Source organism: Brachyhypopomus gauderio, chromosome 6 (assembly GCF_052324685.1).
Source record: "Brachyhypopomus gauderio isolate BG-103 chromosome 6, BGAUD_0.2, whole genome shotgun sequence".
NCBI lineage: Eukaryota > Metazoa > Chordata > Actinopteri > Gymnotiformes > Hypopomidae > Brachyhypopomus > Brachyhypopomus gauderio.
The window spans coordinates 12,720,599-12,747,495 of NC_135216.1; the positions used below are offsets into that span (position 1 = coordinate 12,720,599).

General features: G+C 43.9%; 1 protein-coding gene across 1 annotated transcript in view; it reads right to left on the reverse strand.

The window, feature by feature from the left end:
• gabbr2 (gamma-aminobutyric acid (GABA) B receptor, 2) overlaps positions 1 to 26,514 on the reverse strand; it is a 144,216-nt gene extending 117,702 nt beyond the window's left edge. Inside the window, exon 1 of the mRNA XM_077008730.1 lies at positions 25,445 to 26,514. Within this exon, the coding sequence (XP_076864845.1) occupies positions 25,445 to 25,747 (303 nt within the window). The 5' untranslated portion in view covers positions 25,748 to 26,514. The remainder of the gene's footprint in view (positions 1 to 25,444) is intronic.
• Between the last annotated feature and the right edge of the window lie 383 nt (positions 26,515 to 26,897).

Sequence of the window (26,897 nt, forward strand, 5' to 3'; positions counted from 1 at the left end):
CACTTGGGCAGATCGAATTTCATCACGCTATACAAACCACCTTTCCCAGTAGGACAGTATCCTTCCCCCTGCTATTCAGATCCTTCTCTAGGTAATAACACAGAAATGAAGGCATATCATTGATTTCGACGATACAAAAGGAAACAAGGGTCCATTTCTTAAAGCCCCAGAAGCTAAAGGCTCCGCTGTATGGTCAGCACAGAGCCACTGTGACGTGCCCACTAACCTCTCAGCACCCGACAGCTCTGGGCACAATCTGTCCGAAAACGAGCGCTCGAGGACCAAAGGCCTGTGGTCTGGATGGAGACTGTGTCCTTGACCAGGGGGGTGTAACACCATATGCTGTCATTATCTGATAGTGTACCACAAAATGCCAACGCAGGATTATACCTCCATACTGTACTGGTGCCTTTTGGTTTACTCCAGTGACTTCTGCCATCTCATAAGATAACTTTATCAGTAGATCGACATGTTAATATGCATGTACACATGCAACAAGGAATCTTATGCAAGAGGAGCAGAATGTCTCATGTGGATAAACAGCCTTGTGTGATTCTTCATGTGGGCTACTCAGTGACCTATTAATGCACTCAGATGGTGAAGGTGATGACGTAGTGAATGTAGGGGAGAAATTAAGGTAAGAAAGTAGTGATAAGGGAATAATTAAGATATAGCAGCATAGAAGTAGCCATGGTAAAGAATTGTCCAGGAATTCAGGTGAACTCAGTCAGGATGCATTTGACGGTCATTTATTAGAAATGTCTCATTGCAAAGCTGAATGGTACAATGATCCAAAATTATAAGCCAAAACATATCCCATTAGATTTCAATTACGTTATATTTAATATTGGGGTTTTAATTAATGAAATCTGGTCTGATAATTGAATTCAAATCTTTCCTTTCATGCACTGTGATGGAAGCACACACCTCCCACAGTTGGTCTCGTTCCACCACAGGGAAATGGCACCTGCAGGCGGCCACCGCCACCAGGGGGCGCCGAGGACGCCAGACGCCAGCTGCCTCTCCGTGGTGGAGGGGCAGAAAACGCCTTCCTCACTCGCTGTGCGTGAAGCCACCACACGCAACAGTACACATGTGTGATCACAGCACAGCTTGACTGATGGGCCATTACAAAACTAGGCCAGTTTCTTTCCTTTTCCTGGCAGGAATACGTGATGATGAGGGGAGACAGCCTAGCGTCTCCCTGCTCACCGTGTCACAGCCACAGCGCATCGTGCTGTAGTTACACATCGGGCCCACAGTGGATTACATAATCAATCTTACATTTGTGAGCTACTTTAGGGTGTGCCCGCACGCTCAGAAAGAGAGCAAGATGATAAATATATGCGCATCTTTGGAAAGACATGTATTATAAAGATCTCTTCCTTTTTTAAAAATAACTTACAATAACACTTTATGCAACTCAGACATGAGCACAAGTATTGGGGGGGGGGGGGGGGGAGTATAATTCCTTAAAGGCTTTATGAATGTTCTACAGCATTAGGAGTGGAGTGTCCACAGCAGACGTGGATCCTGGAACTGGGTCCTGAGGTGGGTTCTTGAGCCTCATTACACGGGCATTGGTGAGCAGCCAAGGTACAGCTTCAGGACAGAGTCCCCATAGAACACGACAGACAGACACGAACACACACACACACACACACACACACACACACACACACACACACACACACACACTCACACACATTCACACACATTCACACACATTCACACACACACACGCACGCACACACTTTATTTTGCACTGAAGATGTCTTACTAAAACCCCCGAAATTACATTTTGCATACAAAAGCTTGCACATGTCTGGTGTGGATGTCCAGTTGAGCCCATGTGTGAAGAAAGCAGCTCACTGTCTGGACAATTCACAAACAAGTGAGTGGGTGAGTTGATGACATTTCTATCATGGCACAAAGGGAAAAATACAAACTTCTGCAGACAAAAACTGCAGAGATGATGAGATTTTAACACTTTTCTGCCTGACTGTATCTGGATCTCCACTATTTCGTTGATATTGTGAAAATGCCCAAATATATTTAGCATTACTGTAATGTCAAGACAAAACAGTAATCATGGATGGACTGGTAGCCTCATCTGCCATCTTCCATGCATTGTAAACAAATCACAGAGATCTCCGCAGAGCACTTTTAGCATCATGCCCTCTGCACTCCACACAGTGCCCTCATCTAAACTAAATGCAGTGAGATTTCCAGTAGTGAAAAAGCATCTGTCACCTATTGTCCGCTACATGTGCGTGTGTGTTTGGGGGGGGGGGAACAACTCCTAAGCCGATTCTCCGCTGTCCGCAGTTCATATGTGACAAGCGGCAACTGTAAGACAGTTTGAGTGTGTATACAAGACACTTGCAGCAATACAGGAGACAGTGCGCGCTCTGAGGTGAGCTCTGTCCTGTCTCACACGGACACCTGACAGAATCCCAACCACAGTTCCCAAAAAGGAGACCTTTTTGACACGATCCCTCACCCCAGGGAGCCTAGCCAGCTGCGAGCCCCAGGGACTCTCAGCAGCGAGACGTGAACGGGATCACTCGCGAGGCATGTGAGTGGAGGCGCTAGCCTCGGGACCGCCACCTGCCAGAGGCTTCGGCCGAGTGACCGACAGAGGCGCTCAGGCTCCTCAGGGTCTGACGCTCAGCCTACGAAGTGAAGAGAACAGAGAGGATCCCAGTGGCACAGGGTCCTGCTCGCGTGTGAATGTGGGCAGCAGGACGTCCGCTCTACGATGGGAACGTCTGCTCTACGATGGGAACATCTGCTCTACGATGGGAACGTCCGCTCTATGCTGGGAACGTCCGCTCTACGATAGGAACGTCTGCTCTACGATAGGAACGTCCACTCTACAATGGGAACGTCCGCTCTACGATGGGAAAGTCCGCTCTACGATAGGAACGTCCGCTCTACGATGGGAATGTCCGCTCTACAATGGGAACGTCTGCTCTACGATAGGAACGTCCGCTCTACGATGGGAATGTCCGCTCTACGATAGGAACGTCCGCTCTACGATGGGAATGTCCGCTCTACAATGGGAACATCTGCTCTACGATGGGAATGTCCACTCTACGATGGGAACATCTGCTCTACGATGGGAACGTCCACTCTACGATGGGAACATCCGCTCTATGATGGGAACGTCCGCTCCTGACGGGAAGGGGAGGCTTACTCTGCAATTTACAGGAGCGGTACTGAAGCCGGAGGAGTTGATCCGTCGTGACATGAAGACGGAGCTCGCCACCTTCTCTCCACGAATCACGCGCAGCTGCACAGTCGGGGGAGCTGGAACATACCGCACCAGCCACAGAGGCCTGGCATACTGCCCAGGGGTCGGACACAGGGACACGTAGCCGAACCTTCAACACTTCAGTGTATAAAAAATGCACGAGAGAGAGACAGAGAGAAAGAGAGAGACAGAGAGAAAGAGAAATGCGTAAGATGTGGGGTCATTCGATGTGTATGAAGTGACAGGATGTGAACACTATTCTTCCCCTTTATTAGCCTGTCCTGTTCTGTCCTCCCTGTGCTGGTGTCTCTCACGCTCTCTGTTTGTTCTAGAGCCTCCAGTGGCGCACAAACTCCTTCAGTTTGATTTTTCTAAGCGCACAAGCCACTTTTTGTTATATCCACAGAAAAACAGTCTTGTTGAAATTATATGTGTGACATTCCCAACAAAAGCTCCCAATCCTCTGGTAGTCAGCAGTCTCTCTTTTGTTGACTGTTGGCAATGGCACGCAGCAAAGAGAAAACGCTTTGGCACAGGAGTCTAATACATTATTACTAACACAATCGCTAAGCTGTTGCGTTTTTGTCACAAGATGGATCGCAGCACATAATACACCGTCATACAGCTGCAGCTGAGGCCAGGGAGACCCGACATGAAATAATTCTGAATGGTCACTGTCAGGGAAGGACAGCAGTGAGAGATAAGGAAGCATAGAGAGAGAGAGAGAGAGAGAGAGAAGGGGGGGGGAGGGAGAGAAAGAGAGATGGAGAGAGGGAAAGAGAGTGGGGAGAGGGTGAGTTTAGCATTGCATGTGCTGAGATGATGATGTGGGAGGAAGAGTGTAGGCCTGGGTGCAGCCTCACAAGAGTGTAGCATGTCTCTCTCTCCCTGCACTGTAGCATGTCTCTCTCTCCCTGCGCATGTCTCTCTCTCCCTGCGCATGTCTCTCTCTCCCTGCACTGTAGCATGTCTCTCTCTCCCTGCGCATGTCTCTCTCTCCCTGCACTGTAGCATGTCTCTCTCTCCCTGCGCATGTCTCTCTCTCCCTGCACTGTAGCATGTCTCTCTCTCCCTGCACTGTAGCATGTCTCTCTCTCCCTGCGCATGTCTCTCTCTCCCTGCACTGTAGCATGTCTCTCTCTCTCTGCACATGTCTCTCTCTCCCTGCACTGTAGCATGTCTCTCTCTATCCCTGCACTGTAGCATGTCTCTCTCTCCCTGCACTGTAGCATGTCTCTCTCTATCCCTGCACTGTAGCATGTCTCTCTCTCCCTGCACTGTAGCATGTCTCTCTCTCTCCCTGCACTGTAGCATGTCTCTCTCTCCCTGCACTGTAGCATGTCTCTCTCTCCCTGCACTGTAGCATGTCTCTCTCTCTCCCTGCACTGTAGCATGTCTCTCTCTCCCTGCACTGTAGCATGTCTCTCTCTCTCCCTGCACTGTAGCATGTCTCTCTCTCTCCCTGCACTGTAGCATGTCTCTCTCTCTCCCTGCACTGTAGCATGTCTCCTGCTCTTCCGTCTGTGTGACTCACTTCCTTACAGGCCGTCTCCCCTGCACAGGACTGCGGTGCTGAGCGAGACTTCATGCTGGTCATTAAAGTGCCCCAGCATGAGCCACAGACCACAGGGAGAGAGAGAGAGAGAGAGAGAGAGAGAGAGAGAGAGAGAGAGAGAGAGAGAGAGAGAGAGAGAGAGACAGAGAGAGAGAGGGAGGGTGGGAGAGAGAGAAAGAGGGAGGACAGAGAGGGAGAGGAAAAGAAGCACTTTCCCCATAATACAGAAGAAGGTGCAGAGATGGTTGAGAGGGTGCTTGTCAACTTATGGTCTTTTATACATCAGTGGGGCAGAAAATGATGGACTATAGTGAAATGTGCACCGTTTCATGTTTTCCATGTTTGCTGAATCTCCAAGAGGTGGAATTAGTTGACATCTCTGTCAGCCCGCTGTTACCATGGCAACAGCATACCTGTTGCAGAGTTAACTGGTTTATCGACATACAAACCTAAAGCACGATCCAGTAATAGGACGATTCAAATTAGGTGACGGGTGAAAGAAAACAATGAAGAAAACACCGACGTGTTTGTTTATTTGAATTTGTGTGCGCCTTTACATACTTAAATGTGTTTATGCGTGCGCATTCTTTTGAACAAAATCTTATTTTTCCTCTGCAAGTCAAGAATTGTTTCCATGGTTACGCTGCAGCTGAAAGTCATATTCCCTGCGATTTCTTAAAGGTCTCGGACTGCTGGCGAGGGCATGCGGTACTGTGCCCTCTCTCCCAGGGGTCTTCCTCTCTGGCCTTGCTACACTCAGCCAACAGAAACCTCTGGAAACCAAAACGCCAGCCCATGCTCCACACCACACGTGCGGCGTGCGGCTCTGTCGCCCTGGAGCATCACCTCACGAGCGCCCTGGCCTCCACCACACACACTCAACACGCACAAACGCAGCAGATGTGGGGATATATTTAATTTCTCGCCGTGACTCATTCAGAAGTCCTCTCTGGTCACTTGAACTGCATAAACATACAAGCACAAGCACATTCAAGTCCTCCATTCATGTCACGGGCACTTCTGTGTGTGGACTGTCCCCTTACATACCACACTAGCTCAGTATTAAAGGCTCTCCTAGTGTAGGTCTGATCATGGATCACGCCAGCTTCGTTCCATACTATCTACCACCCCGTCATACACAGTGGCGCTGGCTTTTTGGGTTTTCTCCTAAAAGGTTCCTGAGTATGGCAAGAGGTTATAAGACCATTCAGCCAACATGAAATGGGCAGTAATCAATACTGTTTGTGTTCCACTCACTTTGGCATCTTGCCTACACTTCATGCCTGTCTGAGAGAAGATCATCATCCCTGGAAGTCCCTCACACACACACACACACACACACACACACACACACACACACACACACACACACACACACACACAAGCACACACACACACACACACACACACACACACACACACACACACACACACACACACACACACACACACACACACACACAAGCACACACAAGCACACACACACACACACACACACACACACACACAAGCACACACACACACACACACACACACACACACACACACACACACACACACACACACACACAAGCACACACACACACACACACACACACACACACACACACACACACAAGCACACACAAGCACACACAGTTTCCAGTTTCAGTATTACTGTTTGAAAGCTACTTTTCTTTCCCCAGGTCTTGCTCTTTTATTCGGGCACTGAATCAGACGGCTCAGGGGGCCTCCTCCTCCTCATGCTGCCCAGATCTATTGATCGGAACTCTTTCTTCATTCCTTTCCAACTGCAAGCTGCTACCAGAGCCTGTATTTGGTTTTATTTGATCTACACCAACCATGTCCAGTTTTTGACGCCACTAAGACTGGTTGTATCATCAACATAAGGACTCGGGTTTCCCCAGGCCCCCGTAGGGATGAAGTATTGTGGGTATGGCCAGGGTCTGACCCAAGCTCTCTCCTCCCTGTTTCTCTTCTAATTCTAATGGACATCTAAGTGGACACCCCTGCAGTCCTTAACACACACAACATAATGTCAATAAGTCTCCAGACAAATTGAGAGATCATAAACAGGAGACTGATACAATCGTGGCTTCTTCTCAACGTCCCAGCTGAGAGCAAACTTTGTCAAACATGTTCACATGCTTGTTCTGGTCTTGGCTAACCCAGGAGGACCGGGGACATTGGACACGCCACCCAGCACAAATACCAAAAGGGTTAGTGTGCTAGTGAGGGCGAGGCGGGCTCGGCAGGGCAGTAACACGGGTGCAGAAGCCCGGCACATTATCTGCTCACCACGAAACGCTCAAATCGAACGCTGAATCTAAGAGCCCCTCTGCCTGAGACATCTCTGCGCCCCTGCAGAGCAAGCCGGTCTTGCGATGCTGTCGATGTGGTGGGGTACTAGCCGACCAATGACAACGAGGCACGGTCAGGAGATGACCCGGCCGAGTAGGCGGGGCCTAAGCGCTGACATACCCACCTCTCAGAAATTCCAGACCAGCAGTACCGATTGCTCTCGTAGAGAAAAAACTGGCAGTAAACTAACATAGCTCAAATGAATTAGGAAGATATATTACTGTCTAAAGCTTGTATTACTGTGTAATGCTCAGTGTTACAGCAAGATACATCAATCAATCAATCAATCAAAGTTTATTTGTATAGCGCTTTTCACAACACATGTTGTCACAAAGCGCCTTACAGGATTTAAAAGGTTAACAATACTACGGGTCCAGAACCCTAATGAGCAAGCCAAGGGCGACAGTGGCGAGGAAAAACTGGTGACGTCATGTATAAAAACTCCCTAATACATAAACACATAAACACATAAAACACATAAAAACTCTAATACATAAACACGTGATCTTTGCTCTGGCTGACACGAACCTCTCTGAGACAGTTCACGTCATGCTTTAAACAGCTTAACGCATTATCAAGAACAAATCACACTGATGCTCCTGGTAAAGGGAAGCAGTTGACATCTTGCTCATTCATTCATGGTCCCAACGTGCCCAAGGCTCCGTCCCGGAAATGAAGCCCATTCTTAATGATGCTGCACTCTGAGGACTGGCTTCCTGGACCACAGTTAACCTGAGTCCTAGATATGAGCGGAGACTCCCGGCTATGGCTATGGAAGCTAGGGCCACGAGGCCACAACGCATAAACCAGCACAGAGTCGTAAACAGACCCAAGGACCGCCACAGGGGGGCGCCTGTGAGGTGAGCAGACCGTCAGAAGATGGAGCACCTCGGGTCACTGGGAGGTGCCACATTTGCACACAAGAGTGACAGAAGTGTGGCAGATGTGCGTGAGGTGAACTAAGAATAAATACTGTACGGGGGGAAATAAAGATCCAAACGAACTGAACTATCCCAGGGAGAGAGAGTGAGAGAGTCCTCGGTGAGCTGAGAATAACACCATTCACTCCCTCCACTAACCCGCCCTGCCAAAGCCTCCTGTGGGCTCTTTCTCACGTCACGGACTACCAGCCACCCTGGGGACATCCAAACAGCACAACACGCAGTGGAAAAGAGGAGCCACCCTTAAAAGGCATTAGAGTTCATCAGGACACTCCACTCCACAGCCATTCTCTTCTACCACCACTTCACCGTACCGCCATGCTGGTTTACTTAGAGACAGTGAATAATAAAGACAGCCGTCCTTACAACAGGAGCGTCCAAGTTCATTTTCTCTGCTTCACTTTGTAGTGCATTTAATACGCATAATTCAGCCCGAAAGGCTTGTCAGCAGATGAAAGGCAAGACATAGGCCCCATGGTAACGAATTACGTTGCCAGGTGAGAGCAGCGATTAAAATCTTGCCTGTGTCTTTGCCCCCAGTGGTGGAGATGCAGCACTGCTGAGATCCTTCATTGCTCTGTGATTGGGAATGTTAGCAGCTGTTGCCGTATATAAGGGATCGACGGTTTCGGATAACCACAACACCACAGCAATGCAAGAATGAGTTTCTCATCGCAAGGGTCAAGGAAGTCCCACAGCACTGGAGTCAGCACGCCAGGGTATAAGTTCACATCTTTTTATCTTTGTGAAAAGGGCAAGGTGACTAATTGCCACTGTTGTTCAGACTCCTGCAGCTTCGGTAATTCTCTCTAACCTTTACCAAACATGCTCTTGCCAGCAGTTAAGAGGTCATCGCTTCTTAAACCACCATATTGACTGTAACTCTGGGGGCTTTTTATGCACCCTGTAACCATTCAAACACAGTAACAGCTTCTGTGGGTAAAATGTGGCGGCATTTGCAAGATCAATATTAGTTAATATGTATCTTTTTGCATACAAGTGAATATATTACAGAAAATACTCAAGATCTGCCATTATAGGATACATGGTGCTGGGAAGGCTGGAGTGGCGGCCCATATGCACACACACACACACACACACACACACACACACACACACACACACACACACACACACACACACACACACACACACCAAGGCAGAGAGCGCTGCTCTAGGGAGGGGCAGGGCGGAAACTATGGATTGTGAACTGTAGTCTGCTGGAACATTGCCACAAGCCCCAAGGATGCTTCCAGAATCACATGGGCCAATACACCATATTACACACAGCTGACCCACACCTTGAAGACACACACGGTGCCAAGCTGCTTTTCAGCACGCCCCCCCCCCCCCCCCCCCCCCCCAAACCCAAGTCGGCTCCTTCCTTTCTTGGGGGCGTTTGCTCACACGCCCCCAATCCCCCCCCCCCCCCCCCCCCCCCCCCCCTCCAGGGCTGTCTCTCTGATGCCTGCCGGCAGTTCCATCTCTCTGCGTTTCATTTTTTTTTCCTTTGATAAAGCCCGAGGCTAGGAGGAGAGTGAGAAGAAGAGTGAGAGAGTGGTGGGGGGTTGTCTGGAGAAAGAGAGAGAGAGAGAGGGAGGGAGAACAAGTGAGAAAGTGCTAGCCTGACAGCCCAGTGTGGGCCCTGTGTCCCAGTGGGTGGTGTTTTCCTCGCTGCTGCTGTGGTAACAACATGTGACAGGAGGAGCACACGGCGGTGGAGAGCATGTTGGTTCCTCCGCCTGCACATCTCCAGCAGGTTGGTCCTCACGCATGTCCCTAAGTCCTCCGTCCAGACCTCCACTCACCTCCTCTCGTCTTGCACACACTCGCTGTGCACAAGAGGATGAGAAATTCGATTTGTGCAGAGGACCAAATCCTGGGCTGGTAAAGCTTGTTCTCGCCAAAGCTCACGCTGGAGTAAATTTAGCGGCGCGTGGGCACACACTGCAACACACTTACTCACACACACACACACACACACACACACACACACATACACACACACACACACACACACACACACACACACACACACACACACACTCACAAGCACACTCGCTCACAAACACACTCACAAAATCACTCACACACTCACTCACAAAACGCACTCACAAACACATCAGCTAAACATCCCTGCAAAACCAAGCCTACTCTCTATCCAGCAGGTTAAAGATACAGCTCAAATGAAGCTGGGAATACTGATATTAGTAAATATGTGGGCCATTTTATGATAAGAGGGAAAAAAAAAGCATACAAAACATAAACCATAAAAAAACATGCCTTCTTTTCAGTGTGTTTTTCAAATGTGGATCATGATTAGGTATGATTAGGTAGAGGGCTTCAGAGATTCAGATACATCTTCTTGGAGTAGAGATACAATTAACCTGCACTGTGGAAACTGAGAGGTATAACAATAAAATATTCTGTTCTTGGATTATGTGCCATCTGATCGGGATTAGGCCACAGTGCCGAGCTTCTGGTGTCTGCTGCCTCCATTAATATTTCAATTATGCTCATGAATAAATGAATTAAATAGGTGCTAACACTGTGCAATGGAACAGCAACAGGCAACAACAGCTGCATGCTAGCCTGGTTCCCAAAGACTCAGTATCGATACACATTACATTGGGTCTGGTTTCGGCCTGTCGTCATTTCATACAGTCTCTTAGACAGCTCTTGACCAGTGAATGGCAATATATATCATTCAGTTTTCTACAAAAATATTCTGCTGCAACACAAACTCAGTTTGTGCAAATCAAAGGGCTTTTGAACATTGTCAAGGATTGCATGCAGTCTGTAAAACTACAAAGAGCACCTCAGCTGATGTGGAAACGCTGTTTTTAACTTATTATTATTGATGTTTTAGTCAAGTTAATGGCCAACTCAAATGAGTCAACATAATCTGCCTTAAGTGATTTGAGTTATCCAATGGTTTCCTTTCATCAATTTCTCATCTACTTTTCCTCATTCCAGCAGTTTTATTTGCTGCAGTATTGTTTATCATTGTGGAAAAGCATCAAAGCTAGTAGGTGAATTTTTACTAGTCAGATACCTGATGAAGATTACAAAGAAAATGTCTGCTTACTTATATAGCTAGTGGAGCTGTGTGCTGAGTTGGAGGGACTCTGGAATGTTCCCATCTCTACTGTGTGTTCTCCAAGTGAGCTGGGGCCTTTGGTAACAGCTAAAGATCATATTTTGCATACACACCACCTCCTTGTGCTTGTAGGCCTGCAGGGGATGGCTAGCTAATCAGAACCTCCTGTTCTGTCAGATCTCATTTTATACCTCCTCCCAAGAACCTCAGCTCTCTGCTGCATGGCATAGGTGACATTTACATTTTCCCTCTATCAAACAAAAGTCTGTAAGCTTCCAGTTTTATAACTGTCTCACTAAAAGGAGGTTACGTAGCCACCAGTGTCATACAACTCTCATCATGCACTGCTGAATTACTGTCACGTCTGTGCATGTGTGTGCACGTGTGTGCACGTGTGTGTAAGAGCGTGTGTTTGGAGGTGGGGAGTGTGTGTGGAACAGGTGGAGTCGATTTTCCCCAGTGTCGTTATTATAATGCCCTGACTGTCCCTTTCATAATAGCAGAATCATCCATTGCAGCAGCAGAGCATGTTCTGAATGGACCTTCAATTGCACTCAAATAATGTTCATTATATGCCTGTGTCACTGCACCTCTTGTGTTCATTCTGTGCTCCTTAAAGGAGAATAGAAGAGAGTGGAACGTGACAACACTTATTGATGTCTCTCTGATCCGTGCCTGCTCATCCGTTGGATGTTTCCATTTCAATGAAGCGACTAGACATAAAACAGAAACTGCAGGAGAAACTCATTCACTTCCAAACACAGTGGTCCTCACTGATCATGGCATGATAACGTGATGAAACGTAAACCTGGCCTAACTTCTTTTATAAGGCATCGTTTCTGCGAGAAACAATTTTAGAAGAGAAGTTCCAATCACAGAAATTATGTAATAGTGAGTAGAGATTGAAAAAAACGTTAATGTAACCAAAAAAGTCCTGCAAGTTCATTTCACTGGTGTTCAGGAAATGGTGATAAGATAAGATGCCAGAACAGGTCCAGGTCTAGAGACACCTTGTTCACCCAAACACTCCCTGCTACTGTTTCTTCATTTACTAATAACACTAGCATCATTACTGTCATCATTTCCAGTGAAAGAACGCATACCCATTCTTTCTGATGCCTTTATGGCAGAGATATTGTCTGACTACATGGCATATTATATTGCAGAGGTGTCACACAGGCCTGGGATGTTGGTGTAGATGTAAGAGTTAGAGCTGAAATTAGGTATGAAGATCATTCCTTATATCTCCAACAGATGGTCTAGAATTATCATATGTGCATTCAGTAATAAAACAACAATCACTTACTGCAGACACTCTATTGGATTACAAAGACACACAACTCTCATCTCTTATATACCAGTACTATCACAGCAATTTGAGCTATCAATCATATTAAAGTCAAGAGAATCTGCCCCACAGGCCAATAAGCATCACAGCAGTAGACAGCAGCTAGAGATTGGGGTCATTATGAGCTTTGGAGGAAAGCTCCAATATAGACTTCAAAGCACTATACAAAAACATATGAATAAAACACACACACACGCACACACACGCACACACACACACACACACACACACACACACACACACACACACACACACACACACACACACACACACACACTGCCCTTAATGGCTTATTGTACCATGAAAATGAATTTTTCAAATTTGGGAATATTTAAGCCGAGAGATGTTGACACGATTAGAAAAAAAAGTGCATATCCATCATCCTGGTTCATTTCAGGAACATCTTAACACGTATATCACTTCAAAAGACGTTTCAGGAACGTCTTAACACAAGTTTCACTTCGAAAGATGCTTCAAGAGACAATCCCCAAAAGTTTAATAATTTGCATGTCAAAACTTAATTGAAGAGCCACAATCAAAAATCCAAAATTTTGATAAACGTACTCTATTTACTCACATAATAAGATAATATATAATATATAATGATCTAAAGCAGTCTATTTTACATGTTGAGGCTTGAGTGAATTTGTATAACATTACTTTCTAAATAATATTGCAAGTACACATCACAAGATTGTGTAATTGCACTAGTCAGTACAGGATTGTGATCTTTTTTGTTGTTTTGGATAACTGAATTCTTGAATGAATATCAATAATTAATAATTGTTTACAATGGATGAACCATACAGGAATAACAAGTTGTATTAAATGTACCCCCGACCATGTACAAGACAAGTGATGAAATGTATATATCTCAGAGCTTTTTTTTTTTACTGAAAAGCAATAGTAAGAGCTTTGGGGTGCAGAAGTGCTGGCATTGTTTGTCCTTGGACATGAACCAGGAATCTCTGATCATTATGCTGTTGCCGCATCTTTAATCATCAAATCAATATGTGCAGAATGGGACTAACAGAGCGTTTCTCTACCAAGAGGACCAAGAATGTGAGGTAGAAAGTGGAGATAACAGTACAGTTCACAAGACACAGAAAGCTTCTCTTCACAATGATACCAACAGAAAGATTTACTACATTACAAATGGACTGTAGCTATGAAATTGAGTTTAGATTGTGGCAGAATAGTGTCATATAAAAAAAAATTATGTTGAAGGAGAAAAGAAGAATTGTTTAATCTTCCATTCTAATTAAGGACCTCAGAAAAAGGTGGACCATCCCTAACTACAAAGCTGAAACTGTCCAAAAGCAAATGTCTTTGTCTTACAGAATGAAAACAAGTAAAATGCTTCACAACATTGCTGATCATTTTCAATCCTGATGTATTTGTGATCTGAACTGAACTATGCAAGTTTCTAACCAAAACCTCCATGCAGAGTATGACACAAACATACAATAGATGCTCTATTGTAACAACTGGGTCAGGAAAACACAACATTGCACTCCCATAGGGTTTATGGGAAATACACTTTTGCAGTCATATAAAAGCATAAACCCCACATGTCTGACAGGCAATGAAGAGCCTGTAGACAGAAACCTTACAGAAACACTTCATTAGATACAAACTGGTCTTCATTCACTCTGCAAGCCAGCCCATCCATCAGAATCTGCCTCCAATAACTTCATGTTCAATGGCCTATGAGATTGTCTATTTAAGGAGGAAGCCCCTACATAAATATTGTATCAACACTCTAAAACAAGACAAGAAGCAAACCATATCTCTTCACCACTGTCCACACATTAGTTCAATAAAAATATATATGCAGTGGAGATTTCCCCCAAGCAAAAATTCTGTATTGGATCAAATGTGTCCTGATACCATAGACTCCAGATCAAAAGGTTCCTTATGAAAGTCAGGAAACATCATCTGTTAGTTTTAGATCTTTAAGGTCTTCCAAGACTGCAAATGCATTCTTCACCCACTGGATATAGAAAATATAGTAATTTTCTAAACCTAGGTGTTCATTACAGAAGTCAATGCTGTGGCAGTGTTTTAGCAAGACACTCTTTCCTGGATATTTAGTGATTGTGACGAGAAGCACCAGCATTAATGATTCAAGAACAGTCCAGAAACCAGAGAATCAAAATATACCAGGCAGACACGCAAAAGGAAAATCCAAAAACAGGTGAAAGATGACACGGGGAGTACATGGGATTGATATCCCACAACACATTCAAACTTTGTGGTGCTGGTAGCAGAGCAGACTAGTGAATTTGGGGTTTTCTCCATCCAGGGGAGAAAACAAGTCCTGTTCAATTGCTTTTCATTACAGTGAACTCTTAGGAGCACCTGATGGCCATGGCTAACTCTCTTACAATGATAACCCAAGGTCAAGCTAACTGTGTGACTATGTGTTCAAAAAACGCTCGTCATACACAGGCTGTAGACTGAGGCCCTCAGTCAAACAGGATATCCTCTGTGATTCCAGATATGTGAGAAACATGAACAAGGAGGGACTAATGAGACTCACCTGTGATGGGCAGCTTATTAAAAGGGATCAACCCAACACCACATGAAAATCTGTCAACTAATCTTAACAGTGGTGAAGTTTAAAGAGGTGATTAGATGAACTGATGAAGTTTATAGATATATGGGAGCAAGGATGATGGAGATCAGATAGAGGAAGTCATTTTCCTGCAGGTAGGTCCAGCAGGTAGGGACTTCGGGGTCTCACATGGAAAGCAGGTAATGCATAATGCCATAAATCTGTGAATATAAGGTACGTCTTCCTTCTTTGTGGGCATGCGGTGGACAAGGGGACTACCTCACATCTTACAGTGGCTACAAGGCATTCTGGGAGAATTCTGGGTATCAGGAATTATGTTTTCTGGTTCCTGGACAGCATATCAGATTTATCTGTCCCCTCATACTGGGACAGTAATCTGGAAAAGATTTGAGATCAGCAAGCTTGGTGTGAATTTAGGCATCTGGCATTATGCAAGTGCAAGATTTTAATAATCAGTTAAGACAAGAAAGGGCCAGTTGGCTGGGAGGTGATGTGAATGCCTTCTTCAGCCTCTGAAGAGCCACACTGGTTCATGCGTTCCAGTTAAGTTGTCTGGTGACACCTTGAAGGAGGAAGGTCAGTGTAGTTGCTATAGTTCCTAATAAACCATCAATAGACGTTGGCAAAACCTAGAAACCTCTAGAGGTATTTTAATGGAAAAAAACAGACAGGCTGTATGTGTTCTTTCTTCTCCACTAAAAGAACCTTCAGAGGCTGAACATGTGGACAGTGGACAGGTGACCAAACCTTTGCTGTAATGTCTCTTCAATACATGCCTCCATACATTTGATCTTTGAATTAGCAAGTGGGTTTATGCTGGGCTTTCTGCAGAGGTTTTTTTCATAACCTTAGCTCTAATAATCCTTGCCAAGATCAGCATTCTCAGGAAGAATGACCAGATGAACATTATCTTTGAGAATTTATATGGGCAGAGACATAAAGCACTGATGTTATTTCAGAGACAAAACTATTGATCCCTAACAAGTCATCATTTAGTCTTCAGAATAATTCTGTTGTTTCACCAGTAGCCTTTCACATGTATGAAGGAGCAATGTTTTCAAAACCAATCCCTCTGTGGGAAACACTCATCACATTACAACATAGAGAACCCTCTACACTCCCTGCAGGGATTCTCCCTGGAGAACGTAACCAGCTGCAGCACAGTATATACAGGAATTACCATGCAAAGTCTCTTCTTGTAATAACCAAAATAATTCACACTGCATGGGGCTGGCAGGTTCACAAGATATTATGGAGCTGGGGCCCATCTGGACCTTGGATTCAAATGCCCTTCTGGTTTGGTGGTACTGACATGAAGAACTGGTTGATGTCTTTGGTGGCTTAAGACCATGCAGGAGATACAGTTCCTCTGAGGTCAAGCCATTGGCCATAAGTCCATTATGGAAATTAATCCACAAAGTTGGTTCATTCCACCCACTGCGAAAGTGGAAATTGACAAAATGATTGTATGGATGAGTTTTCATGTTAGGAAAGACATCAGTGACCCACTCTAAAGCTTTGCCCATTAGACACGATAGATATAAAAAGATATACAGGCATGATCAGAGCAGGAAGGTTGTAAAAATATAATGAACATTAGAGCAAAAACCAATTACAGTCATCTGGGGACCCAACATATCTGTCAGGTTTACTGCCATTAGGAAACAGGAGTTTGAACTGAAGGATGGATACTAGTGCTAATTAAGGGGGTCAGGTAGGTGTGGCTTGAGGTTGAGTTAAATCTTTAGAACACAGACGAGGAAGTTCCCCCAACAGAAGTGATGCTGTCCTCACATTTCTCCTTGGTTACTCACCATGGTAACAAGGGCATCTGTATCTGCCGATCTGCAGGTCAGTGAAATATTCTATAACATGAAAGTAATTTAGATGCATACAGATAAAAAAAACATTTGGCTTTTACTTGCAAGTTTAGGACATTCCTAAAAGATGTAAGAGCAATGTGAGATGAAACCCAGATATCTAAGCAGCCAGCATACAGGGGGACAGTAAAAATTGTCCAAAGTCAAAGTCAAAGTTAATGACAGCAAATGAGAAACAGGTGAGAAAATTAATTAACTAGTAAGATTGAATGAGGAAGTATACACTGATCAGGCAACAGCAATAATGGGGGTTTACCATGACTTCCTGATGGCTACTGGGAAATGGAGTGTATATCACAGTGCTTGGACTAATCTGAGCTAGCGGAGTGGAGGGAATGTCATCGGTGGGAGGCATGACAACTACAGTGGCATTTAACTATCACTAACATTTTAGAACCAGTAGTGTTGAAGCTAGAAATCAGATCAATCAAGCTAAATATCCTAGGAAAAAACAGCCAGCTGGTGTGGTGGTTAATCCATTTCATCATACACAAATCATTAAGTCACCCATCTGAATGAACTTTCTTTTTAGACTTGTAGTCTTCATGAGGAAAACATGTTCACTGAAATGCTTCTCTCATTTGAATAAGGCAAGTTAGAATATCTCCCTTAATATATTTAGCTTAAAAGACTCTGTGCCAAGGATTATCAGAGTCATCCCATCATGCTGCCCCCATTAAAAGCATGAACATTCAAAGTATGCATCAGTATTCCATATCATAGCCAGTATATGAGGTGAAGAGGTGTGGTTCTTGGAACACTGTCCATAACCATACAGCACAGTCCATGAAATATTGCGGAATATATTACACATAAAAGACAAAATCATAAAGTGCATCTGGTGAGGGAGCAAAGAATGTCTTAAGGCCAATTTAACACTCAGCCTGTACCAGACCTTCAGAACAATTTAATGGTAATAATGTGTTAGGCGTGTGTGTGTGTGTGTGTGTGTGTGTGTGTGTGTGTGTGTGTGTGTGTGTGTGTGTGTGTGTGTGGGTGTGTGTGTGTGTGTGTGTGTGCGTGCGTGTGCGCGGGCGGTTCATATCATCAGTTGTTTTAGTTTAATATAGAACCTTTCTAACACCCAAGGTCACTTGGAAGAAGAATGTTACAGCAAGATGTAAAGGAAGATTTGGAGAGACGATCGTGAAGAACAATGCGGTGTGAGGAAGAACATTATCAAGTAATGTTGAAATATGAAAGATATGAGCAGGCCCATAGAACGTAGACCACAATGTGCCCATGAATACGTGCACACACACACACACACACACACACACACACACACACACACACACACACACACTGGCAGTATAGCTTAAACTCATTTCTTTCTCTCCAGGAATTACTCTGGATTTAATGTAATTAAGGGACTGACAAGGACAAACTTTCTGCTTATTGTTCTGCGCTGTCCCCCAGAGGAAGATCACATGACATTTGTCCAGTCACTAACGACAACACCGTCTCCCTGCTAAGTCCTCTGATTTTCGGCACTTCGCACAGGTAGATGACAATAGTGTGATTGTGCTTGAGCACAAGAAGAACATGTACTGAATGTTTAGTGCATTTCCTCATTGTCATAAAAGCTCCTTAATAAATAATATAACATAAATTGTCCTTGTCTCTATAGACTGGAATATGTTCATATCAATTTGGGGGAAACATACTCCATTTATTTTCCATAGGAAGAGGAAATAAAGTAAATAACGGAATACTCAGAGGAACTGAGGACATAACGTTAAATAAAGGTCAGACATTTTCTTCAAACTACAGAAAATCCATAATCAGGAACTCAATAAAATTTTCTCCTTGGAATATGGTAATCTGAGAGAAGAACAGACTATACGTTTCTATACTCTTTGAAAATGCAGTAGTATGCAAAAAACACTGGAGAGACTGCATCTGTACCATTGACATCAAATCAATAAGAAAATAATCATGTAATCTACCATTTAAAGCCATTTAAAATATTCACATAGTGACTTGTCAGGAACATTAAACATTAATATCAGCAGAGAGAAAGACTTGAACCTTTCTTTCTGAATTTAGGTCTTAACTAGATGCACTGTTTTGTGGATACAAAGAGGAGCTCTCTTACGCTGGTGTTCCCAGTCCACCAAGCAAGGCCACCTTTAGCCTGGTCCATTTTCCCTACAGCGTTTTGGAGATGGCAGAGAGGAATCAGAGTGCCACCACAACTCACCAGTGTCCCACACTTCCTCCGGATCACCAATCACTACAGCAAATACATGGTAATGGAAGACAGATGCTCCAATCTAGCAGCTTTTGAAACAATCACGCATTTCATTTGGATAATCAGAGGCAAAGAGAAAAGAAAATTAGTATGCCATTGTCAAATGCCCATGTCCAGGAGAAAGACCTCTGCTCAGAGCCACATGCCAGCTAAACAGCCCAGGCCCCTCTTCACACTGCCTGCACCACACGCCTGGGGAGATAACATGGAATGTTTCTGTGTTAAATATCTTGCTCAGCATCCTACAATTCTGTGCACAAGAGTTTTCCATGGTATGGCAGCTAAGTCAGAGAGGTACAATCATTAGACTCCTGACTCAAGGCTATGGCAATGATTCAGTGGAAGGTCACCAATTAGCACCCCACTCTAAATTCCACTGACGAACATTTACCCTAAGCTAGCAGAAAAACAACAAAGCTGGTGACATTAAGCTAAGTAAGGAAATAATGTACAATTAGGCCTAATTGTTAGCAATGATATGTTTTTTGTTTTTCTTTTTTTCCAGCAGTGTACCAATTTTCCTACCACAAAATGTATCATTAATTTGTAGCACAATATATCAATGCATTTATATATATACATAATCCTTCTAGATCTGTATAAACACCTTCTTTCATTATCCTCTCTGAAAATATCATATCATTAGCACTATTATATACAGAACATAAATAAAATCTTCTGGCCCTTGTATGTTTCTTTATTTTTTCTTATAAGTCTACATAAAATATTCCACAATGACAAAGAACAAAAATGTTTTTGAAAGGTTTCGCGAATTTTCCGACTCCACTTTTTTGCATTTTTGGTAGAAATCACATTAAGCCTTTGTGGGAAGACTTGGCACTCTGATGCACATTTCTCCCATTCTTCTTTGCAGAGTAAGTCAAGTCTGGCCAGGTTGAATGGGAACGCATTGGTGCATAACCATTTTTAGGCCTTTCCAACATACTCCAGGACTTTCAAAGTTTTCCAACACACCCTCCTCTGTTTCCATAGTAGTGTGCTTGGGGTCATTGTCTTGGTGACATGTAAACCTCAGCCTGAGATCCTAGGCACTCTGGAAAAGACCTATCATTGCTCTACATTTTTCCACATCCATATTCCCTTCTATCCTGAGTAAACTCCTAGTCTTGGTCATTGAAAAACACCCCTGATGCATGATGCTGCCACCATTGTATGGATGGTACTATGAGGTTGTGCCTTGTTTTCTCTATACAGGCCATTACAGACTGTGACAAAATAGTCCAGACTTTATTTCATTATAGCAGATTATCTTGATTTTTATTTTTTGAGAACTGTCCAGTTACCTTTAGAAAACCCCAAGAGGGCTCTAATGTGTCTTTTTGTGAGGAATGGCTTACTTATAGACACTCTACCACTAAGGCCTGATAGTGATCCTTCTGTAAGATTCTCCCATCTCTAGAACAGAACTCTGGATCTAATGCATTGTGACCATATGGTTCTTGGTGACCTAAGAGGAAGATATCGGAAATCTGTTTTTCCAAACATCTTCCATCTAAGAAATATAGAGACTCCTGTGTTTTTGGGCAATTTCAATCCTGGAGAAATGTTTCAGTATCCTTCCCCAGATCTGTGCCATATCACAATGTTGTTTTGCCAGTCTACAGACAGCTGTTTCAGTCTCATGGTTTAGTATTTACTCTGATGTACACCATCACCAGCGAGACCTTATACAGAGTGGTATACGCCTTTCTTAATTATGTTTAGTCAACTCTGTTAGGCACAGGTGGATTCCAAGTTGTAGAAACATTTCAATGACTATTGATAGATTCACCAGAGTTGAGTTGTGAGTCATAACAAAGTGGATGAATACTTAATGTAATATTTCAGCTTTTTCTTTTTAATCACAAAACATTGTCTTACAAAACATTTCAAAAACCTGCTTTTCAAGAAACAAAATGTGTAAAAGACATGAAACATACACAAATGCGGAAAACCTTAAAGGGTTTTGATGTACTTCAGTTCCCTTGGTGTAACTGTGACATTTATGTCATCTCAGTGTAATGTTGACTGCTTCTTGTTGGTTTCCTTCAGGCATTAGTGAAAAGGGCCACGTTTAACTTCCTGACCTCATAAAGGTCAAGAAAACAGCTCCATAAGTGTAACTCTGGCTCACAGAGCAGGTGCAGAGCCAGGTCCGACATAAAGGGATTGAGTATATGCATGTGATTGTTTTCTGCCGATTATGAAGTCTGCAGTGACTCCATAAACACTCCTGCATCCAACCAAAGCACCACACGTGCCTCAGATTGCTGAACTGAACATAATGACCATGGCAGTGTAGTGACCTGGCATGACATAAACACTACACTGAAATATTAGAATACATTGAAATGATTCCTCAAAAAGGGATTTTGTCCTTTTTCTCCCATTGTATCAGAGTATTTTTGACACTGGTTTCCTTGTGACTGAAAGACATTATTGCTCTACATGCGGCTCTTGTTTCTCTGAGACCAATAAAGTAAATATAAGTTACAGACCTACATAACAGATGTTATTCTGTCTGTTTTAACCTGGGACGGTGGGCTTGTTCAATTATAAGGCAGAAGAAATATCTTCATTCGTTCTAGTCTAAGGACTAAAGAGATTTATTAAAACTAGGCAGGTCAGTGACCAAAGCCAAGCATGCATATTATGTATTAGAAAAGGAAATAGGGATTCTGTAACTTTTTTATGGTCCTATCCTACATTGTCTTTGGAACAATCGAGACGTGGGAGAATGAGTGAAAATAAGTCTACCCTCAATCAGACACTAAAACCATTTCATGCTTCATTGATATTTTTACAGAGGTCCACATATTACTAAATCGTGAATCATAGTTACAGAGCACTATTCAACTCCACTACAAAACAGCTGGTCCAGTGTGCATACAACCAGGAGATGAGAAAGACCTTTTTTTTCTTCACTTGACTGGGCATACAAGCTGCTGAATAACTGTGACAGGTATAACGTGTAGGTCACATCTTCCCTTGTACTTCAAGGGGGCTAATAAAGGAATTTAAATCCTGCCTCTCCTCTCTCTCTCTCTCTCTCTCTCTCTCTCTCTCTCTCTCTCTCTCTCTCTCTCTCTCTCTCTCTTTCTCTTGCATTCTCCCCCTATAAAATAATATTTCCTTCCTTTTTCACCTCACTGTAACTCCTGAAGATAAATCGATCTACAACTACAGTGATGATTTTAAATTGTAAATAGCAACTATGTAGTGTGTGCTAACATGCATCCTGAGGCAGACCAAGATAAGAAATGTGTTGTACTAATACCTGGAGATAGCCTATGACATCACATAGACTGTGTTTGTTGCCAGCTACATGACACCTGTTCAAGAATTCAGTATAAATCACTGAATACATTTCTGGCTGAGTAATTTTCATATACACAGTGTGAATATACAAAAGAAAGTGTTTGAAATAAGAATATTTCTTTTACCACAAAGCAGCATCTGTCTATGCATTAGTGTCGGCTGCTGAGCCTCTGCTTCCTGTGTGTGTTGGGCTGGTGTGTTGGGTTGGTGTGTTGGGCTGGTGTCTTGGGCTGGTACAGCACCACCCATGTCCAGCTGAGCGGACAGCTTCCTCTGGGACAGGATAAAGAGCTAAAGGGACACAGCCCTGGTGCTCAGTGTGTACAGCTACCAGTTGAAATCCCAGCATGCATGGCTCTGCTACTATTGATTTGTTGTTGTTGACATTGTTGTTGGTGGTGGTGGTGGTGGTGGTTGTAACGGTGGTGGTGATGGTGGTGTGTGTCTCACAATTACAAATGTGTAACAAATTGTCTGAAATGTTATGGATGGTTAATTCTAGGGCTAGAGCTTGAATTCATCTAAATGGATTCCAACATCTTTCTTACGTTTACTAATTGTTACATGTTTTTGCTGAGATCTCAATATAGAAAACAAGATTGAACATGATTAGACCTGAGATTTCCTGCAAAGGTCATTTGAGGCCCTTAAATCTATCTTTCAGCATCTGTCTTTCTGAGTTTTCTCACATGTCCTTTTGTGTCCCTGAGCATACGAACCCCATGTCAGAGCTGGAGAAGGTCTGGACAGAACACAGCAAAGCACACTACAACTCTGCATCTGCCTGCTGTTTCTGTTTCCTTCAGTGAGAGATTCAGAGTATTTCTCTTCACTGCTCTGAAGAAAAAGAGTTTGATGCCACATCATTTGTTTTTGAATGTTTTACGCTGAGAAGGTTGGTTTGCCAAGTTCTCAAAAATGTTGCATGTTGGAGCTAATGAAGAATGTCATACATCAGTTCTGTAGAGAGCAGGAGTCTTCTCCTTCCCTGGTGGTGACTTACATTATAGCAGTTATCTACCTCTTTAGTGACAGGTTACCAAGGTTCAACATGAAAACTGTACAAAAATAACTTTAAAAAGATTCTAGTCATGGGGGGGGGGGGGGGGGTGTCTCTTTCCGTCTTGTTGTGTTGCATAATGCATTCTGCTGAAGTTAAAACTATCCATCACGTTTTGACACATCAACCTGATGATGATTTGTGAGAGACAGTGAAAGAAAATCATTACAATGACTGCATCAGAGTGCAAAGGCATTGTGTGCAAATCCCATGAATAATCAACCCCAGCAATCCTTGTAATAGTCTGCAATCTGGATTATGTAAGTCTTACAATGACAGTAAAATAAAAATGTATTCAGATATAATGCCACCTATTTTGTGTTGTATTTCTTATTAGTTACTTCAATGGGAGAATTTATTGGACATTGCGACCTTTAATACAATGTGTAATGACCATGACCAAGACATGATTCAATCTGAAGCTTGTAGCTCCAAATTAGTCAGAATAACAATCGGTCGTAATGAGACAGTTTTTGCACTTTCTTTAACGCCTATGTAATTTGCACTTGGCTTTGTGTCGATTACTCTATGTAAACTCTCTGGCAAATATTTTCCCACGAATGATTTCTCATACATACAGTCTTATCCCCACGATATCACACACGACATCTTCAAAGTTTAAATGAGTCGTTTATAAAGCAGACATTCTTTCAGACATAAACATATAAAACCCTATAAAACTGCTTAGACGAGGTACTAAAGTCAGTAAATGATTTAATAAAATAAACGTGCAGTAAATGCGGCTATCAGGTTTTTATATACTGCCAAATGCATCCCAAGGTTGCAGGAGAGACAGCGGGGAAACTGTCCGCGCGTAAATGTGTTGATGCGAACCTTCACTAATCTGTGACGGATGATGAAACGCGTACACAAGCCTGCAGGCGGACGGATGAAAACATGGTCATCACTCCAGCTTTCGTGGCTTTCGTTTATGCGACTCGCAGCTTATTTGGGCCGTAAAATGTATAACATTGAAACAAATTCTTATATCCTTCAAGGTGCCCAACGCAGACACAGAAAAAATAACAAATTACTGCCATCTTCAGGTGTAAAGAAAACCCACCACCTGCAGGTGTAAGAACCACTCTCCGCTTTATTGTTTAATGCAATGTGACCGGAGTAACGGTTAGGGTGGCCGTCTCTTGAAAATGGTACTGGCAGTCATGAAGGAATAATACATATATATGAAAAATATATGAGAGTGTTAGATTTCATAGGTCATTAGCTAGTGTCTGTCGCGTGCTATGGAAACTGATTTTAGAATTGCGCCTAAATATATAAAATGTCATATACGATTCTTTAAACATTTTTTTAATATAGGTAATCTATGGTTTGTTACTGTGAACAAGCCTAAACAAGCATTGCTCATTTTCTGTAAAGAAAACCCTAACCAGTGTACGTGTCCATAATCAGGTGGTCACATATTTGAATTATGTCACGAGTGCGCGCGAGGCCCGTTATTTCTGTACAACACCTGATAAGAGTTCAGTGTAAATCCAAGGGGCGGGGGGGGCAGGCACTATCTGAATTATGGTGTCGATTTACACGTTTCATGTCCTACAGTTCTCTTTCAAATGTCACTAAAATGGACCCACAAGTTGTCCAACACTGCTTAGATCACACCAGCCATGCGAAAACGCAGTTTTCCACACGAGTTCCTGATAAAAACGCAGTGGTGGTGGGACACCCCGCATCATGCACACGGTCAACGTGCAGGAGGCGGACACACTCCCCTGCGCCCACACACCGAAGGCACGTTAACGGCGGAGGATAAAACAATTAAAAAACATTACCTCGGTGTCGTATATTTTAGTGATGAGAGAGAACGAGTACTGCTTCGACTCGCGTATGTGTTGGATGGCCAGCTGGACTGCGGGCTCGATGCCTTGACTGATGCTGCTCATGAAAGCGGACTCGTTCATCGGCATCAGCACCATGATGGGCACATCCTTCGAGTACCAAGTAGTGTCCAGACCGTGCCTCGTGTAGTCGTTGCAGACCTTGGCCACCGCAGGTTGAAATCCCCAAACGGACAGGAACAAGCATCCAGTCAGAAAGATCATCTCCCATCTGCAGTCCCTGCGGGACGGAGCCATGCTACCGCGCAGGAGGAAAAGCCCAGATTCACCTTCTCACTGCCCTGGCATTGCGGTTTGCGGGGTTTGTCAGGGCTTCCTAGATCGACAATTCATTAAATGGTTTTTGATCAACTCGTTTTCTTTTCCGTGCACGGTCGGGGTTTCTGTGGCGGGTCCACCACGACCAGGGGCAGCGGGCAGGTGCGGTGATTCCTGCAGAGCTCAACACGGGAGTTCTCAGCTGAGATGCGTAAAGCGGGAGGGATGATGGGGGTAAAACGACGCAGGTTCTCCAAGGGGAGACCTCCTTACTTTCTCCTGCACCTTTTTATGCGCGTGTCTCCTCTTATGTCTTCAGATTTGGCCGAGCGAGTGTATCACAATCCTCCGTCGCCGCGTTGCGGAACAACCACCGAGAAAAATGCGACAAGACGTTAAAAGCGCTCCGATTTTTAAGTCAGCCACTCGTGCGAACGGTTGTTATGGATACAAATTCAACATCCTCGTATATTCCGAGCGCCTGACACAGGAGGAGCATCCCTGCCTGCGAGATGTTTTTTGGGGATCGGGAAGGTGCCAGATCTCTGAAAGACAAGTCCACTTCAAGAAATGTTACGTCTCATAGCAATCCGGGTAGGAAGGTCCGCGATCCCTGCACAGCTCGTGGGTCTCGGCTCGCTGATGTCGCTCGTGCGGATGCGGTTGCCTGAGTGCCTGTGAGAAGGGCTTCACTTATTTAGCGCTCAGGGCGCGAGCGCGCGTGACAGTGAGCAGCGCGAGCGTGCGAGAGAGAAATCCTCAGAGGTAGAGCGATGGGGCTTGCCTCTAAACTAACGTGACGTGCTTGTGTGCTTAGTTACTGCTATTGTTGTTACCAATACAGATCGTGTATAAATGGTTTATTTTTCCTACATATATTATTTTCCCAATAAATCTAAACAGATTATTGTACTGTAATTACTGCTAGGAATAACATGAAGAATCAATTTTCAAATGAAGTTCCGTGATTAATTCCGTGGATTTTTAAATCAAATTCTAACCATTGTGTGATTTACATATATCCACCTGCGACTATCCACGGGAATTAAAAAATAGACAGTGCCACCTAGCAATACCACCTAATGCTAGTTCAGAGTAACAGATGTAGGCTACTCCATCTGCGACTGAA